The sequence below is a fragment of the Saccostrea cucullata genome, unplaced genomic scaffold (genome assembly GCF_032062105.1).
Source record: "Saccostrea cucullata isolate Sc308-1 unplaced genomic scaffold, CSIRO_AGI_Scuc_v1 ctg10, whole genome shotgun sequence".
NCBI classification, from domain to species: Eukaryota; Metazoa; Mollusca; class Bivalvia; order Ostreida; family Ostreidae; genus Saccostrea; species Saccostrea cuccullata.
Window position 1 is genome coordinate 368754 of NW_026938566.1, and position 18747 is coordinate 387500.

General features: G+C 33.1%; 1 protein-coding gene across 10 annotated transcripts in view; it reads left to right on the forward strand.

Annotated features, from left to right (window-relative positions):
- The first annotated feature begins 1920 nt into the window (after positions 1 to 1920).
- LOC134250664 (MAP/microtubule affinity-regulating kinase 3-like) overlaps positions 1921 to 18747 on the forward strand; it is a 22289-nt gene continuing 5462 nt past the window's right edge. For 6 of the 10 annotated variants that reach the window (XM_062733011.1, XM_062733014.1, XM_062733015.1 and 3 more), the window contains exons 1-17: positions 1921 to 2432; positions 2547 to 2696; positions 3037 to 3090; positions 3254 to 3302; positions 3434 to 3499; positions 3853 to 3923; positions 8002 to 8058; positions 9082 to 9217; positions 9459 to 9559; positions 10318 to 10437; positions 11322 to 11421; positions 12804 to 12916; positions 13205 to 13406; positions 13948 to 14087; positions 16083 to 16121; positions 16444 to 16658; positions 16861 to 17004. In XM_062733011.1, the coding sequence (XP_062588995.1) occupies positions 2361 to 2432; positions 2547 to 2696; positions 3037 to 3090; positions 3254 to 3302; positions 3434 to 3499; positions 3853 to 3923; positions 8002 to 8058; positions 9082 to 9217; positions 9459 to 9559; positions 10318 to 10437; positions 11322 to 11421; positions 12804 to 12916; positions 13205 to 13406; positions 13948 to 14087; positions 16083 to 16121; positions 16444 to 16658; positions 16861 to 17004 (1829 nt within the window). In that variant the 5' untranslated portion in view covers positions 1921 to 2360. Of the gene's footprint in view, positions 2433 to 2546; positions 2697 to 3036; positions 3091 to 3253; positions 3303 to 3433; positions 3500 to 3852; positions 3924 to 8001; positions 8059 to 9081; positions 9218 to 9458; positions 9560 to 10317; positions 10438 to 10848; positions 10949 to 11321; positions 11422 to 12803; positions 12917 to 13204; positions 13407 to 13947; positions 14088 to 16082; positions 16122 to 16443; positions 16659 to 16860; positions 17005 to 18747 lie in introns of all 10 variants that reach the window. The other 4 variants (XM_062733017.1, XM_062733019.1, XM_062733012.1 and 1 more) reach the window with 3 other exon arrangements.

Here is an 18747-nt window from a genome sequence, read left to right on the forward strand (position 1 = left end):
TGAAAAAAGGTAGAAATGTTTCTTTAAAAGCACTCGGCATTTTGAAGTACTTCAGACCCCATGTCAGCATGATGAAGGCACTGTATCTGCATGCTCAATAGCTCTGGGTGCAGAGTAAAGGTCTTTAAAAAAGCCCGACACTGGTTTTAATTATGGTGACGTCGGATGAGAAAGGACTTACAAATCCTGTGGCATGCGACGACGGCATCATCACAACAAAGATAGAACTAACTCATTGTCCCGATCTAATATCAAGGTTTTGATAAAACTTAAGCTACTAGTAGTATTTTTAAAAGTAAACTACGCGTATATTGTAACAAATTTCTGTTCAAAAAGTTCAAAACCATTAACCTGTTAACATGGCCGTAAGAATCGGGGGGGGGGGGGGGCAATATATAGTACACTACAGAAAACATACAGTACACTATAGTAAACATGTATTAACACTATAGAAAAAATACTACTATACAAGATATTTCATATACCAATCAAGGGCTCCGAAAGGCATTTCAACATACAAAAGTGCACAAATGACCAATTAAGTTACAATTGTATTCAGAGTCAATGATCATAACCAAATTAAAGTGTCCAAGTAAGCATTTTGTTATTTTCATTATTCAAATTCCAGACAAGTTTTTCTGCAGGTGTCAAAGATGAGAAATTTGGGTTGAATTTAGACATTGTTAGTATTGATTGCAACCTTTCGTTGTTAATATTTTTGTATGTATAAATTGTGTGGAAGGATACCTGTATCGTCCCAAACACTGATGTTGTATAGGCGTCCCGATAAGCTTAATTAAAAACAAATGCCATAAGTTAGTCAAAAAGCTCAACAAAAAACTCCTGAATGCCTAAATTTTATTGGGAGGGGGGTGTAAATTTTCGTAAACAGTTTGTAAAGCACAAAAAAAATTCTGAAATGTGTTTACCGCCAGCCTTGTTTGGTTTTTGTTTTACTTCACTCAACTTCTCTTAACAGAATGATGAACAACATTACCAAAAAGTAAGAGAATTTATTATGTGTCTAAAGAAAGGAACAACATTACCAAAAAAAAAAAAGAAAAAAAAAAGAGAATTTCTTATGTGTCTAACGGGGGGGGGCTCCACTTTTTCAATACGCATATATGATACCGAGTCGCTTTGACGAGTGGATATTGAAATAGCTCTCTGGATATGTAATGGCAAATCCCCCCTTCTTGCAATCAAAATACGTAAAAAAAATTAATAAATTAAATAAAAACTAATAGTACATGGACCTTTAAGCATATATATAGCGATTCTAGCTATTGTTGTTTAAGAAAAATTTGAAGAAAAAAAAGATGTCAAATCACTCTTTAAAATGAAACCCATAGACTTGTTGCGACAAAGAAAATACCTATATATCGGCAACGACTTCATTATTTCATTTTAATTTTTGCAAAAAAACTTATTTTTTATCATTCTATATTTACAAAAACAAATACACACACACAATAAAAAATATTTAATGACACTCGAAACTCGTGGTCTATTTACGTAATGCATAAAATAAATTAAGGACATTTTAGTTTGCTAAAATTTACTAAAAATAAAGACAGGTAGAAAAAAAAAATTAGGGCCATATTTGTTGCTAATTATCAAACAAATAGTTTATTGAATCTCAAATAAATTATATATTTGTGTGAAAAATGGATAATGAAACATGTGAAAATAGACGCATATTCCATTGCATCAAAGAAACACATTGACTTGTTTCTTTTACCATATTCAAGATATATATTTTTTATTTATATTTCAGCTTTTAATTTACTTCATCAAATTTATAAAAAGAGCTAGTTTAACATTGTTAACATTAAAGTAAGTGCACTTGCTTTTGCATATTTCTCGGTGATGTCATAACGGTATAGATCAACCAATCAAAACTCGCAATGAACCGAAGTTGCGCACGGCGTTCACATTTTGGGAGATTTTGGCGTGGAACGAGTCAGCCATTTTTGTTACTTGACATAGGGAATATATTTTGTTTCTATGTGTAACCTAGTGGTCTGAACTCATAAAAACCAAAGCCCAGGCTGAAAGTGATAACTTTATTTTATAATGAAATGTTTTAAATGGAGATTAATTCCCGTTTGCCTTGTGAACTGCACTTTTTGATGGACCCAAGGGCACTACTTCATAGTCAACTTGGTGCTATAAATGACCCCGATTTTCTGTGAAAAACAAACCAGAGAGCATCCACGGAAGCCGATTCTGTTAGAGCTAAGTAGATAAATTGTGTACATAGACGCTTAGGGTAGAAAAACTGCTAATGAAGCATTATATTCTGTAAAGAATCGTTTCAACGTAGTCTCACCTGGACGTCAAACTATAATTTATTCAACATGTCGACTCGAACCCCACTGCAGACGGTTCACGAATCGGTTACATCGGAATCAAGAAGCAGCAATCGCCGGGTAAGTTTATTGTGAAGCGGTCTCATATTTATTTTCTGTGCATGACGAGTTTCATTTTTGTGGTAGTTGTGCACTTCCTGGGTGACCTACTTATTTTGTTCTTTGCACACACAGCAAACCGACGACAATGCTAACCCGAGAATCTCCTCCTCTGGGCGTAGAACGGATGAACCACACATAGGAAAATACAGACTGATCAAAACGATAGGCAAGGGAAATTTTGCCAAAGTCAAGTTGGCCAAACATGTCCCAACTGGCAGGGAGGTAGGTTTAACAATATACCCACTGGGGTTTCCTTGGCGGCGTGGTTTCTGCAGCTGTCAGTGAATCAGCTGATTGTCAAAAGTGTAGAAGTGATAAAGTTATCTGCATAATGTTTATTTTTTAAGGTGGAAGGAAATACTGAGTCATGGCAATGTCGTTCAAGACAGATATAAACGAACAGATAAAATGAAAAAAATATTATATTGATTATATAAAAAAGTATGCATGTTGTATGATGTGGATAATGATATTACATCAGTTCCTTTTTTTCTGCATATTTGGGACACAATACACATTGATCTCTTTGTTATCATATTGACTCATATTTTCTGCCACTTAGGTTGCAATCAAAATTATTGACAAGACACAGCTGAACCCATCAAGCTTAAACAAGGTAAGTCGTGCATCGAATATTAATGAATAATCAATTCCTCAATGACCTTTTAGCAGAAAAAACAGGATTAAAAAGAAAAGTCATAATGAATAGATAATTAACAATAACCAAACATATTTTGCGGTATATTGCTTATATATTTATTTATTTTTCATTTATACAGCTTTTTAGGGAAGTTAGAATAATGAAGAACTTGGATCATCCCAACATTGGTATGCATTAAACTGTAATAATTAATATGTTAATTTGTTGTTGAAAAAAACTTGAGATGAATCAAAAATAAATATTTTAAAAACTTTTCTAGAAGTAAAAAACAAATGACATTTCTGAATTTTGTTTTCAGTGAAACTGTTTGAAGTGATTGAAACAGAGAAAACATTGTACTTAGTCATGGAGTATGCAAGTGGAGGTCAGTAGATAAGAAATTTTTTTTCATGATTTTTAGTGAATTGGTGATTATCAATGATCTTGAACTTGGTTTTCTATGAGCTCTGTCAAGATGCTGGCAGAATTGAATTTCATATAGTTCAAGCAATCAGCAATATGATAACTAGGGTCACAACTAATTAGATCAATCTCTTTGCCCACTGATTTTTTTTGGGGGGGGGGGGGGCAGAGTCATTTACAGCTTAGTTTAGATTAATGTGTCAATTTGATTTCACTGAGAAAAAAAAAACTAGCAATTTAAATCCATATCCACTTCTTATGCTTGACAGTTGACACCTGAGTTGAACATTGCATTCTTTTTTTCTTCTGTTGCAGGAGAAGTATTTGACTATCTTGTTGCCCATGGTAGAATGAAAGAAAAGGAAGCAAGAGCCAAATTTCGTCAGGTCAGTTTATTTTCTAATGTTAAACAAATATGCTTATTGAATATGTTTGTGATGGTAAAGAATTGTTGAAAAGGACTTTAAAGGTATGGGAAGAGTTTTGGAATTCAAATTTGAAAAAAAAAATTATTCATGGTATTTGTGACACACACCCAAAATTGTTAATTACGAAATATTACAAAAAGGGAAAACTTAAGAAAAAAACAAAAACTTCAGAATATGGCTATGATGATGAGTTGCATTTCAAATTTGAAAATTTTTTGATTCGTGTTATTTGTGACATACACCCAGAATTGGTAATTATGAAAGGAAAGCGTCAGAAAAAAAAACAAAAACTTAAGAATGTGGTTATGATAAGGAGTTGCATTTCTTGTTGCTACATTATATCAAAACAAGGCTTAGCTTTTCTTGAATTTTTTTTAATGAGTCATTTTACAGTATTTTGCATGGAGTGAAATGTATAAAAATTTTGGTTATTCAAAAATGTTCCTTTGGATCCTTAAGCTAAAAGAATTGGTAAAATTGTAAAGTCTTAAATACCATGGTGTAGATTTTGCTTTTAAATTATGCCTGATCACCCTGGACAGAGCAGAAGAAACCTTAGAAGTATTTTGAATGAAATTTATGAAAAAAGAAAAAGTTAAACCCGGAAAATTTATTGAAAAATGAACAGTGCCACAGTCTTGTATTTTACTTGCCTATTTCCTTGTAGGTTCAAAATCATGGTCCCTCCTTGATCAGACCTAAATGCTAAAAGTACACTTGCTAAGTTTAACATGGATTATATATCGAGAGAAATTTGTTCAAGGCTTCAAAATCAAACAACAAGCAAAATGGACAAATTCAAGAAATTCCACACATTGCCACAGCATAGAAAATGTTAGCTAGATATTGGAAATTCATAAGATTTCATTACCACCCAAATAGCAAAGCAACATTCATTCAATCATCTCTAAGATGAAGGTCAAAAGTTTAAAAATGTTGGTGCCTAAACTGAAAGAAATGTCTTCAATTAACCATCAGAAAGGTATAGGCAAAGGCTCATGCTTTTGAATTTCAAAAGAAGGTCTTACTTCTAGGTCAAGGTTATTAGGTCAAAATGTTGTTACCAAAAGAATGGTCTTGACAAGAAATGCATAAATGAAAGCCTAAGTTCCAATTGTTTACAACTTATGGTCAAGATCAAAGTTTTTGAAAACGTAGATCAAACTTCAAGGTAAAAAAAAAAAAAAATTGGTACTCAAAGAAAGGACTAGTCAAATGGAATATAAAAGTCCTAGCTCTAATTGTAAAAATTTTGTGACCAGAGTAAAAATTAGGTCAAGGTCAACCCTTTTGAGGGTATATATGCAGTGGAAATCAAAACAGGACGTCCATAGCAACTGAAATGCATTGTGTTCACAGTGTCAGGGAAGGTCAAACAACACTTGGAGCCAGTGGCCCCTCTATTTATAAAATGATGGCTTCATTTTGAAATTTATTGGGCCAAGAGGAAATATTTGGACCATTCTAAAATTTGAGCATAGTGTATATTTATTATGATGTCATGATCATTCATATGTCTCTATAACAAAATATATTATGTTTAAAAAAATGCCATTGCTAGGAATTGACAAATTATGACATGATTAGGACGTGATTTTTCTGTTGCTATGTTCTAAATTATTCATCATCTAATGAAGGAAGTATTTAGAAAAAATATGTTGAAACCAAAAGCACCATTTTTCAAAATTGCCAATTTAGAGGGTAAAAGGGCAGGCCAAGATAAGTAAACCTAGTTGAAAACTTGATATGGTATTTCATAGTAAGGTTATATTTTCCAAGTGCATGACTGAAGTATAGCTGGGGTCAGTTTTTCCAAAAGACATTATATTCCACTTAAGGGGAAAGTTTGTTTCTTTTCCAGTGGATGTCGATATTTTGAATGGTGGTCCTGACTATTATATGATGCATCTCAGGTTTCTTTAAATTTTGATGAGGAATACCGCATTGGCTAAACAGCAAAAGTGCCAACAGATTTAAAAAATATGTATAACTGCAGTTTGTGGGCAAGGCTCATGGCACAGCAAACCATCATTGTATTTCCCCAGTTTTCGGGTTTATTGCTCATAAGGACACAGCCCTTTCCCAGGCCTTGTGTTCACAAAAGAAGTTTTGCAGGGTTATTTTTTTCCCATTTTCTTTCAGTTCTCTGTTTTGGTCAATATACATGTGAACTACCATGACTGAATGTCTAACTTGCATGATGCTGCTTTATGAAATAATTTTTATTCTAGAGTAAATTAAGCATGTGTGAAAGGTCTTAATGTCTGCAGTTGTTCCTTCTGAAAAAGGACTTTGTTTTGTTTTCATGTGTAACCAAAAAGAAGGTATTCAGGCGTTAAAATTGGGGCCGTATCAACTCCTCATGCAAAAAAGATACCCTTTTTCCCAAAAGAAAGGTGTAAATTTCCCAATTTCCATAGCAAATATTAATTAAAAAATAAAATGGAACCAAACAAAACACACTTGCAAATGAAAGTGAAACTGTATTATTTATTACGGGTGTTACAATTTTCCAATACAGCACAAAGTTTGATATTGTTATTATTATTATTGAATTTACAAAAATGTGTACTAACTATGAGTGCAAAGTTATACAAATATGTCATGTAAACTCAGACAAAAAACATCATTTTGATTTACACAAAAGAAATATTATTAATAGCCCTTTATGTTCATTGGAAAGTATAAGATGTTTACCACTTTAGCAGAAACATATCCAAACGCTTCGGCATAATCTTTTCACGCTGTATTCATGGTATTGGTCAATATTGACACAAATTTGTTATTATGTGGTGATGTAAATTTGCCTGTTGAAACACATATATTTTTGCTGCTGTCATAAACTCGGAAAGATTTTAAATTGTTATACCGCAAATATCAACACTCAAAGATATAATGACAAAGCTAATGTACTTATATATAAATAGCCTATGTACCCATGTTTGTCCTGTTTAACTGTTTATTCAAAACCAGATTTAAATTGATGACAAAATGTGCAAAAAGCAAAATTTGAGTATTTTTTTTAATGAATTTTGGTTATCCAAGTGTGTTTTCCCAAAATGTTTTATAATTAAACAGATGCTGTGATAATACAAGGACCCCAGTGACACACAAAAAGTGGTGTGAGATCTCTTTTGTTATAACCAAATGTGCTATATACCTGGTTGTGTCCAACAAAAGAACTGTTTTTGTGTTCATAGTACTGGAGTTTCAGTCTTCACAGAGATGTTAAGTTACTTAAACTTGATGGAAAAATGATGGAATTAAATCCACAGTCCATGTCTTTGAATTGGGTGGCACAATTTTCCAGTACAGCACAAAGATGTATATTTTGTGATAAATAATTTTTGTGATACAATAGATATATAATTGATTTTTTTTTTTGCCTGATATTTTATATATCTCATTGTGCAAATTTTAGAGGGTACAAAATAATTGATAAGATAGGTGAATATAGATTTCAAGTGATATTAAAAGTCTTATCCATAAGTGTGTATTTCCTCAATATTGTTTTATAAATAAACAGATGCTGTGATAATACAAGGACATACATGTGACACACAGAAAGTACATTGTACATTAATCTCTTTTAAAACTATGTCTAAGTAATTGTGTATATAGTGTGCAGATAAGCATTGTTGATTTAGTTTTAATTAAGCAACCGCAAAATAAGCCAAATTCTGGTTTAGTCAGTTTAACTCAAGTTTGGGAAAAACCTTGAGTTTTGGGTAAATATCCTTAGATGAAATAAAGGTCATTTTAGTCATTTTGATTTTACTTCAGTTTTTATAATCTCTAATAAATACAGGAAGTCAGTAAAACTCCTAGAGAGAGAGATCAAAACAAGTTCAGATAGATTTAACAACAAAGTGCACTCCAGATACGTAGAAATAATTTACAGAAAGGCGTATTGATTGATATTTGCTGAGATTGCAGATCTTTATCTTGGGATTCAGGGCCGTGTGTCTTTGGAAACAGGAATATTGATTTATTGACTGTGTCCAGCGAGTAATGATATTTGTTTTTTCTGTTGTAGATTGTATCATCTGTGCAGTACTGCCATCAAAAGCATATAGTCCACAGGGATCTTAAGGTAAAAGGAGTTTTAAAACCTTCTGTGATAAGTAAATACCTCTTTTTTACTCAAATAGGTAGATTTTATGGACACTTTTGCTACCTGTTTGCATTGGAAATGTTTTAGTCACAGGTAAAGCATTACACAAGATTAAGCCACAGGCTAGTTAGGGATAAATGTGGGATACCTATGGTACATAATAGCCAGGGGAAGTCAAGCATAATGTAGTACCCTGTTACCCTAACTAGACTGTTACATGAGACATGTATGCATTAGGTAGTAAGGGTACAAGGCCAACTGTCTCAAACGGTTAAATTTTCTGGATTGTGCACCCGAATATCACATTTCTAATAGAATTTGGTTATCATAACCTCACAGCAAAGTGTTAAGGATTTATTAAACTGCTTGTGCATGTACTGTATGCCTCCCAAATCATGCTACCAAAAAAAGGAACACAATGTTTTGCTTCTTATCAGATGGCTGATATAGCAAAGGTTCTTACTTTGCAGAAGTAACTTGAGCAAGATTTTTCTATTGGCCTTTTCACCTATGAAAAAAAAAGCTTGATGTAGACAAGAAATTGAGCAGAGAAAGATGTATGCAGATTTTTGAAAAGATTATACTGTTTGTCAAACAGTGTTGAACAGTAGAGTTTCTTTAGACAAGAAATTGAACAGAGAAAGATGTATACTGATTCAATTAAAGAATATAAAGGATTAAGAACAAGATTACCTAATAAATCAGTTTAAGTCTACTTATTTAAAAGTGCTACTTGGATTATGGAGCTATAGTAAAAAAAAGTTTCAAAGGTAAAGGTTCAGAAATTTATATTTTGGACCACAGTTTATATATGATGTACAATGTTCACACATACTTATCCCTGTAGTGCTTTTGTTTTAATCAAATGTAGTAAACTGACAGAATTACCTTGTATTTTAAAGAGCAGTAACTTTGTCCTACTTTTTATTAACTTTTATTAGATTAACTGTAAGAAAGCATGAGACCATTAGAATATAACATTCTTTTCCGGTTCATTTTCAGGCTGAAAACTTACTCTTAGATGGTGATATGAACATAAAGATTGCCGACTTTGGTTTTAGCAATGAGTTTGTTCCAGGAAATAAGCTGGACACGTTCTGTGGGAGCCCTCCATACGCTGCTCCAGAATTGTTTCAGGGTAGGAAGAAAAGTTGAAAAATAGTTTAACAATGAATAAGCTTTGATAACTAAAGTTGGCTTGGGCGTTTTGCTCAGGAAAAACCATCCTCTAGAGGACCTCTACATGTGTAAATCTGAGTACATGTAATTTTGTAAATGTTTTGCAGTTTTCGTATTTTTTTCGCAAGATGATATTTGACAAAGAATTTCCATTTAGAAGCTTGTGTCTTTAATCAGTAACTTGTTTTAATTTTATACAGGGAAGAAATATGATGGTCCTGAAGTGGATGTGTGGAGTTTAGGGGTTATATTGTATACACTAGTCAGTGGATCTCTTCCATTTGATGGACAGAATTTAAAGGTAAGTGCAAAATTTACTGTTTAATCGCAAAAATAATGAATTAGAATGCACTAAGTTAATTCCTATTTAAATGGCCATTATTATTAAAAAAATGTATGTACATTCACTTAGATTTTTCACTTGATAATTGAATGAGGGAAAAATTGAGCAAGTCAACAATCTTGTATTCAGAGTGATTTATCTAGCCAAACAATAACAGGGTTCTCGCTAGGATTTTGCTAACTTGATTATATGGACTGAGTAATTTTAAGTCCTGATGGAATTATTGTTTGTAGTACTTGTTTTTCCAATCACACAACAATGAAAAATTAAAATTAACAGTTTATTTTATGCAATATTCAAATAAATAAAATGATAATACATTCAAACCATATTCTAAAATATACACGTAATTATTAATTGCCCTAAAAATTGACTTAATGTTTATAAAGCTTAAATAAACTGTTGCATAATGAAGTACTTTAAAGTTGACTGTAGACAATCGCAGTTGTCATGAGCAGTGAAGCGTTAATAATTCTGTCAGTTATTTGCACCGGGTAAAATTCGTGACAAGCCACATTGTGTATACATACATGCTATAATTATGGTCTGCAGATAAAAGACAAGATTCAGTAATGTAAAAAAAAAAAAGCTACCATGTGTTTGCAGCAGAGATTATTTATATTACATACATTTTTTATTACTTTACCATGCAAGTTTTTTTTTCAATATTTCTCAGTCTTTTTCCACTGTTTTACTTTATTTTTCTCTTTTCTTAGGAATTGAGAGAAAGGGTGTTACGTGGAAAATACCGAATCCCCTTTTACATGTCCACAGACTGTGAAAATCTGTTAAAAAAGTTTTTAGTATTAAATCCTACTAAGAGAGTTTGTCTAGAGGTAAGTGCTTCCGTTCCGAGTAACCATTCTTTATTTCTTCACAATGTATGCCTCTTTTTATGTACACTGTCATTCAGATGTGTTAAAAAGCACCCTACCTGAAGTGTTATCTTGATGTACTGACAAGGTCAAACCTCTCAGATTTGATGTTGAATTATGCAAATGAGGTGTGAAGATTAGGAAAACAATTTTTTTTTCTTCAAATATTGGAATAAGAGTTTGAAGGTGATTTATTATAGTATGCATGAGTATGGATAAGTGAGATTATGAATAATTGGTCATGAATGAAGTGACATGGCTGTGTTTATCATCATAATTGGAGACTGTAAATGTAAATAGACACTTTATTTTTATTTCCGATGACATGACCTATTTTAACTTGTCATTTCTTTGAACTTTATGCTATCACAGAATATTATGAAGGACAAGTGGATGAATATAGGTTGCGAGGATGATGAACTTAAACCTTTTGTAGAGCCCCCTGCAGACGTCCTTGACCCTTTGCGGATAGGTAAAAAAAATCCCTGACACACACTTGTATTGTCCTGTAGCGACAAGGGGCTTCCATTGTTACCAAGATTTCTGGAGAACCAGGGAGAGAGAGAATGAGGGTTTAATACGATGCAGCGTTAGAGTTGCTATCAGTCTCTAAGAAATCTTGGTCAGCAAGAGCTCTGCTTAGAAGCAAGTTTGAACAGTTCATCTAGTGGCTCATGATTTGTTTAGAATCATCAATCAGAATTTCACTCAATAATCAAAATTCAACACAAATCTGCTTCTACCTAGACTTATCATTGGTGATTAGATGAGCCCTAGTTCATACTTGCTTGATGTCAATATTATGTGTTGTTTTTTATTTCATGGCATTTCTTATTTTGTGTCAGAATATTATGAAAGACCGATGGATCAATATGGGTTATGAAGAACGGGATTTAAAGCCCTATAAGGAGCCACCCAAAGACCTCCTTGAAAATAAACGAATAGGTACATAGATTTGTCGGCTGCAGACATGGCAAAGACCAGAACATGCATGTGTGCCCACCAAAAAAAATATTCTTTTCTATGGCCAAGTCCAAGAGATGACACATGGATGTTTCATTTCTTTGCTATGAAGTTTTCTTTTTGAACTTCTAAGACAGTACTAAATTTCCACTCTTTTTAACTGAAGTGTTATTCACCTTTGTATAACCAATTCTGTCAAAGGGATTTATGGAAGTTTATAGTAAATTGTTCTGTTTTTTCATTAGTAATGGATTTATAAAACTAACTAAAACTAGTACATGTAGAAAAAGTATCTTTTAAACATTATGAAGACTAAGGTACATCTAATTATTATTACTTAAGCAATGAAAAATTTATGGAGGAAAAGAAATGCAGCAGTTTTAAATGCTCGTTTTAAAACAAAACCCATACAAAATTCTTGTACATTCCATAATTCCATATGGAAATATTTATCAATACTTCAATGGAGGTGCTCAGTGAATGTATCATAACTCTTAGCAAAAGTCATTTTGATAGGTCAAGGTCACATCATCGATAATAAAAATGGAAAATACTCTGCATTTGCGTAATACCTGATTCAAAGGTTTGTGACCTTGAACTCTGTCATGATTTTTAGCTTTTGTTGATTGGACAAGGTCAAAGTCGGATGACTGTAAATTGAATTCTTTTGACATCCGTGGAAGGTAAACTTTCATATTAAACACAAGGTTGCTTATGACCCAAGTTTTTGCAGCCTTCAACCACCACCATTTTATGACAAGACTCAAAGGACAAGAAATCTAGCTTATTTTTTCTCTCACAAGATGTAGTGTTCTTTTTAAGCTCTTTTAATCACAAGTTTTATTACATTTCCTGACTTGCACTGCAGTGGTCCTTAGTACCATTAGGTTAGTTTTAATTTTAACTAGTGACCAAAATATATTGAGTATCATTTAGTATCAGTTTGAGGTATTTTTTCTTAATATTTGTAAAGGGATTGGGAACTAAGGTATTCTGTGTAAATTGCTTGTTTATTGTTGTTGAATGACTTGTCCTGCATGCGAACAAGAAATTTTGGTTTTCTGCACCAAAATAAAAGTGCCATTTCGTCAAGTCTTAATTTTCATGTGTGTGTCCATTTTAATATGAACTGAACATGTATCTTTTTCATAATTTGACCTGGATAACAAGAAAGGTGTTAGACATTCATATATACACAAATACTATTAGACTACTAATCAACTCACAAAATACTGTGAATATAAACTTTCTAACCTCCTAATCATATTAGATGGGACAAGATATAGACATGTTAAGAGATAACAGTATTATGTGAAAGTTCTTGCTGAAATTTCATATGAATCCCCTTTTTCCCTTGAACTTAGAATTGATGCTAAACATGGGCTACTCAAGGCAAGCTGTGGAGGACTCCATCACTCACCAGAAGTATGATGACGTCCAGGCCACGTACCTGTTGTTAGGGAGAAGGACTTCAGACGTAAGTGGTATATACCACCAAACTCCCATCATTCATCTGGCTCCGGTGCCAAAAACGTAGACAAGCTTAATGTTGATCTTTCTCACTTTTACATTAGGAAATAATAGTAGAAAAGTGAGATGGAGATCAAAAGCAAGTTCATATAAGTTTAATGGTCTCAGAGCCTGATTTTACTGTTGTGGTACAGAAATTGAACTGTACAAAAATTCTATGGCAGTACAAAGATTATCGTTAGTTGATGAATGTCCTTGCCCTTGTATGGTTGATTATTGTTTATTTTCCTCACAGTTGGAGGGCAGTGACCGCTCTGGCAGTAGTCAGTCTTTAAGACATTTAGGACAGATGTCCTCCAATAGGCCACATAGTGAAAACACAGCCAATAGCCAGTCTCCTAACAAAGTGACCCGCAGTCAGTCGGCGACCAGCAGTGGAACCAATCAAGGCAGGCGCCGGTACAGCCAGGGCACAGAAAATAACGGTAGTATCAAACGTAAGCAGACTAAGATGGCATATTACTGATCCTAACTCACTCTTGGACACATCTAACCTGTTCTGAATTTAGATATAAGAAACCTGGGTATAATTTTAGTGTTTGTAATCTCCATTTTGAAGATCTTAAACTTTCATCAGAAAAGGAGAAGTAAAAATCAATAAAGCATGTATAAATTTGGTGGGGGGATAATTATACATAAAACTATTTGTTGACTTGTGTCTCAGAAAATTTGAGAAAATTTGGGAGTTCATAATCGGAAACAAAAGCATCATAGGCAAAAAGGAACATTAAGGTCCTTTGGCTGCTAAAAAAATTCAAAATGAAAATGAACATCCTTTTTGCTAAACCAGAGCTTATTTTCCTCTCTTTGCTAAAATGTGTAAAACTTCGTAGTTTATTCTAATGATAATATAATAGTAAAGAATGCAGTGTTTCGAACTTGAACAAAACCAAAGAAATGATAGTGAAATAGAAGAATCAAGATTGTACAATTAGACGAGGAAAAAAATATTCACAGTTTCCCTTTTGGAATTTGTAGGAACTACAGGACCATCAAGTTCTCAATCATCATCGCACACCCCACGTAGACAGAACACCATCGACTCTTCCTCAACCAAGGAGAATGCCCTTTCAGGGCGCAAAACGCCCTCTGGAGGCCCCATCATGGAATCTCCAAAGGTAGGCAACTCTGGAAAGAAAAAAGGGGAAATCACTAAGTGATATCCACAAATTTAGCGTAGAGATGGCACCACTTCTCTAATCAGTTATTTTTTTTAAGAAAATACTATGAAAAAGCATAACATGAGCACATGACATGTAAATAGAGTATTTTAATGTTAGAATGACCATAATATTGTATAAAATTAAACTATTTACAAACTATCTAGCATGGTATATGCATGAGAATACATGTATATCAATAATTCAGTATACATAATACCAATATATTATTTCATAATGGTGAAAAGGGTTTTAAAAAAATTGCAGTGTGAAAGCATTCTTAAGCGTAAAACAATTGTAAAATTAGATATAGAACAACTTGTAAACAAAACAGATCTAGAAAGTTCATAAGTCAAAGCATGTTTGAATTTTTTTTTCCTAAATACAGATCTGAAATGAAAATCTTCGTGTGAGAAACATTAAATGTAACCCACTGTGTAATATTATCTTTCTCTCTTGACATTACTGAACTAGGTGTTCACTTAAGTTATGCAAGAGAAGTGAATTTCTTATAAACATATTAATTTGACATATTTATAGATATTCTTGAAACATTACTATTTTGAAAATACCGAGCTCTCCAGTCTTGTAAGAATTTTTACATACAAACTCCATACAATTTTTCATCTGAATAAAGACTGTCTTAGAAATGTATTGTATCTTACCTATCCTCTCTGTGCTTTGGAAGATGCATTAGGTTGTGCCTCATGTACATGTGTATTATTTCTTTCCTAAGATGGAGTTTTAATTTATTTTTCTTTTTTTGGGGGAGGGGAGAAAAAAATGGAGGGATATTGATTTTCAATTTTGTATGTAAAGAATTTATTACCATTGCGAGGGATAAAGCTGATGTGCAGATATCGTGCTCTAAAGAGTTTTTCAGGGAAATATTTTTAGCCTTGGTTAAAAAAAAAAGAAAATGGATATGGTTGTACATAGACAAGTTTCAGTTTTCAAATGCTTTTCAGGAAAAATGATACCAATGTATCATTCTATTGTAATTTGTTACATTCTCCTTCTGCAATAGCATGTAGAGAAAAATGATTACAATAAGCCAAACCTACAGTTTTGTTAAAACATCCTGCATCATTAACTCGGCTTGTAGAAAATATCAACTTTACAATTCCTGTTTCTGCTTGTCTTTATGAAACAATGAAAATTCATACTAGACATGAAAGGGAGACAATTTAACTGTTTCCTTTCTGTAAAATTTTGAATACAGACTTATCCTCTGTAACATCTGTCATCCAGATAATTAGTTTGAAGTGGCAGTAATGTTTGATTGAAATATAACAGCTGCCACGGGGTTTTAATGATTGCTCTCACTGTCTTTGATAAAGATTGTCATCATTACATCTCTGCATTTCTACATCTTTACATTTCTACAATACCTGGTACAATAATTGATAGAATTTTCAATAGAGGTTCATGTGTATAAATAGCGATTTTTCAGGGGCAGATAAACACTCATATTTTTGTGTATCATCATTGCATTGGAGTGGTGTCAATGTGTGTTAGTGATTAATAGTGGCATTAGCTTTGAGATTGCAATTAACTTTGTGATAATGTACATGTATTAGTGATAGCTGTGCATGCTAGAATACTAACCCAATTTACCTGCATGGGCAGATTTTGCAGTTTTAAACCAATGCATGAACTTAAGGTCAAGGACTAAAATGTTGTTAAGGATATACAGAGGTATCTTAAAAAAGAGGTCAAAGGCCATAATGTCGAATTTCCTGTTTTAACATTTCTCATACATCTAGTAGGGAAGGATTTTTTTTCACACACTGATGCACATAATCAAACACTGAAATCTAATTGCCACTATATTTAACACTTGAATAATACACTTCCTTGGTGAAAGATATATAATTAATATCCCCAAAATAGTGTTTAAATTATCCCATGTAATTGTCACAGATACTGTACGAAGGTTTCATTAAATTTCAGAGATCTCCTTTCGTACGAGAGAGTATCAAAGGCCAGCAGGTGATGTTTACTTCTTCCCAACTGATCAAAAAACTAAATTAATCCTTTAAACAAAAGCTACAGTTCCTATTTATAGTATTTACAAAAAAATCATCAGCATGCTTATAGAGAAAGAAAAGAATTGCTTTGTATAACAGAATAGAGAGTTGCAATAGCATGTGTTCCTTTAATATAATGCTTCATTTACCATCAAATAGTTTCTTGTTGCTTGTGTAGCTTTTTTGAAAATGTGCAGTTCACCCATTCACTATTCACTGTTTGCAAAATTGATCATACAGGAGAGCTGAGAGTTAATGATATGTTTTCTCCCCCCTTTTTACAGATCAGTTCCACACCAACCCGTTCTACAATGCCCAAAAAATTAACTTCATCCCAGACCTCATCTTCCTCTTCGTCTTCAGCCAAGAACAGCTCCTCCATTCACAGTAGTATTCCCCGCCGGACGGGCCGCAGCGAGACCTTCAGCCCTGGGGACGTCCGCTCCGCCCCCTCCCAGGACAAACCAACCCGCACAACTAACGGCCAGGATCTCAGAGGGTATACAAGGAGCTTATAGAATTGGGAGATATAGAAAAAAAAAATTGTTTGAATTGAGATATTCTCTGTTTTATTTAAATGTTATCAAACTGGTGATCTTTGTAAAATAAGGGGGGAAAAAACAATGATTTTAAAATGTATTTAGTTCATATGCATGTATGATTTATGGGAAAAAAATTGATGAGAGATATGTTGCTTGCAGACCAATGTCCAATTCAACTGGTGGTACAGAAAATCCGTCGGTCCGGCCCAAAAGCCACGTAAAGTCTGCAAGTCTAACACAATCCCAGGTGGCCCGCGTCACTGACCTACCTCCTCTGAACGATGGCGACAACTTTCGACCAACGTAAGTCACTCACACCTAGAAGATAGGTATATTCCTGGTAAACGGATTAAAAAAATCATATAGCCATGTAGTAAAATTAAACTAACTGTTCCTGATCTAAATGACCGCTATGTGTGTGTGTTTCTTAGTGTAGCATTAAATGTTCTAACATATTTGAAAAGATTTTGAAAAGCTAGGTGGCAGATCCTTTCAAGACGCAATTACACGCTACAATACTCAAAGCCATTAAATGATTTGTAGGGAAAGTTAACTACATTGAATTTTCATATAAGGGAAAGCATTCCAAATTGAGCAAGTAAAGATGAAAAATTTGGCAATGGATTTGTAAAGGGTTAAAAATGCAATTATAAAGATACAGTATAATTTGATCTCATTTCATTCTTAGCCATACCAGCTTCAAACTTTAGTCTCATTTCTGAAATCCAAATGGCCATAATGGTCCCAACTGTTCATAAGAATAATTTCTTCCTCTAATTTGGATACCCAGTATTATTTAAATCATTATTTACAATAAAATTGTAGATGTGCTTGCTAGCTTGTGTTTACATGAGAAAATGGAAAGAATGTAAAATCTGATGGTGTCACAACATGCTTAATAAAATAAATTTGAGGGTTAGTTGCCAGTTAATAAAAAACTACAAACACATTTAACTTGGAATGTTACACAATACAGCATAAAATTAATAAACATGCACTGTTTACAATTCAAAATATAATTGGGATCAACAGCAGTCATTTATTTTCAAAGTGGCATCCTTAAATTGCAATAGAAATCAAATTCTAAATTAAGTGCTATCTGACTTGCAAAACAAGCTCTTCCTAGATTTTAAATGATATAAATTGTGCCGGTGCAATTTATATACATAGAGCTTTAAGTCTCAAACTCTGTGAATGAAAAAGAAAAATTAATTTCTAAAGTCCAGGAATATGGAATGAATTAATCATTTTCATGTAGTACTTCTATGCCAGAGTTTCCGAAAACCAAATATTTCTATCAGTCATTCGGACTGATGACTTAATGTGTTCTACCAGTCCGAAGCATATTTTATCAGTCCGAATAAATTTTAAAATATACAGTGTATATTTTATGTCAGATGTAATTCAAAGAAAATGGCATTGAATATGTAAAAATATTTGTGTCTCAGAAACACTGATTGTGATACCAGGGTTATGCAGCCATAATTAATTCAAGCATGGCACCAGCTCACATAGGCTTGTGGCAGCAATAAAGTCACTAGCCCCAAGTAAATGTTGGGGGAAAGAAACAACTAATTATAAAAAAGGTTAATTCTTGAAAAAGAAGACTTCTCAAGGTTTCTAGAATTCTTTTTAAAATTTAAAGTTTAGTTCTCACATGTAAAATTGAATCATATATAAATAGCAGTTATGATAGAAATTCAAAATAAAAATAAATTTTAAATCATCTTTACGTTTTCTCAGTGGGCATTGTACTTCATGACCTATATACCGCATGTGTTTACCAATAACAGAGGAATGGAGGAAATTCGGAATAGGAAAAACGATCGTTTTTGGAAGTAAATAAGTCAAGTAGAAGTGCAAAATGGATAAGATTATGGATATTTACGAAGAATAGGAGCTTGCTGCATTGAAAATTTTCATTTATGAAGATATTGCAATAGATAAGAGTACAATAAATTAATCAGGACAAGCCCTCACCACAGTCGGTCACACGGACCGGTACTGTAGCGAATTTCATCGGACATTTCGATTTTCTATCGGTTT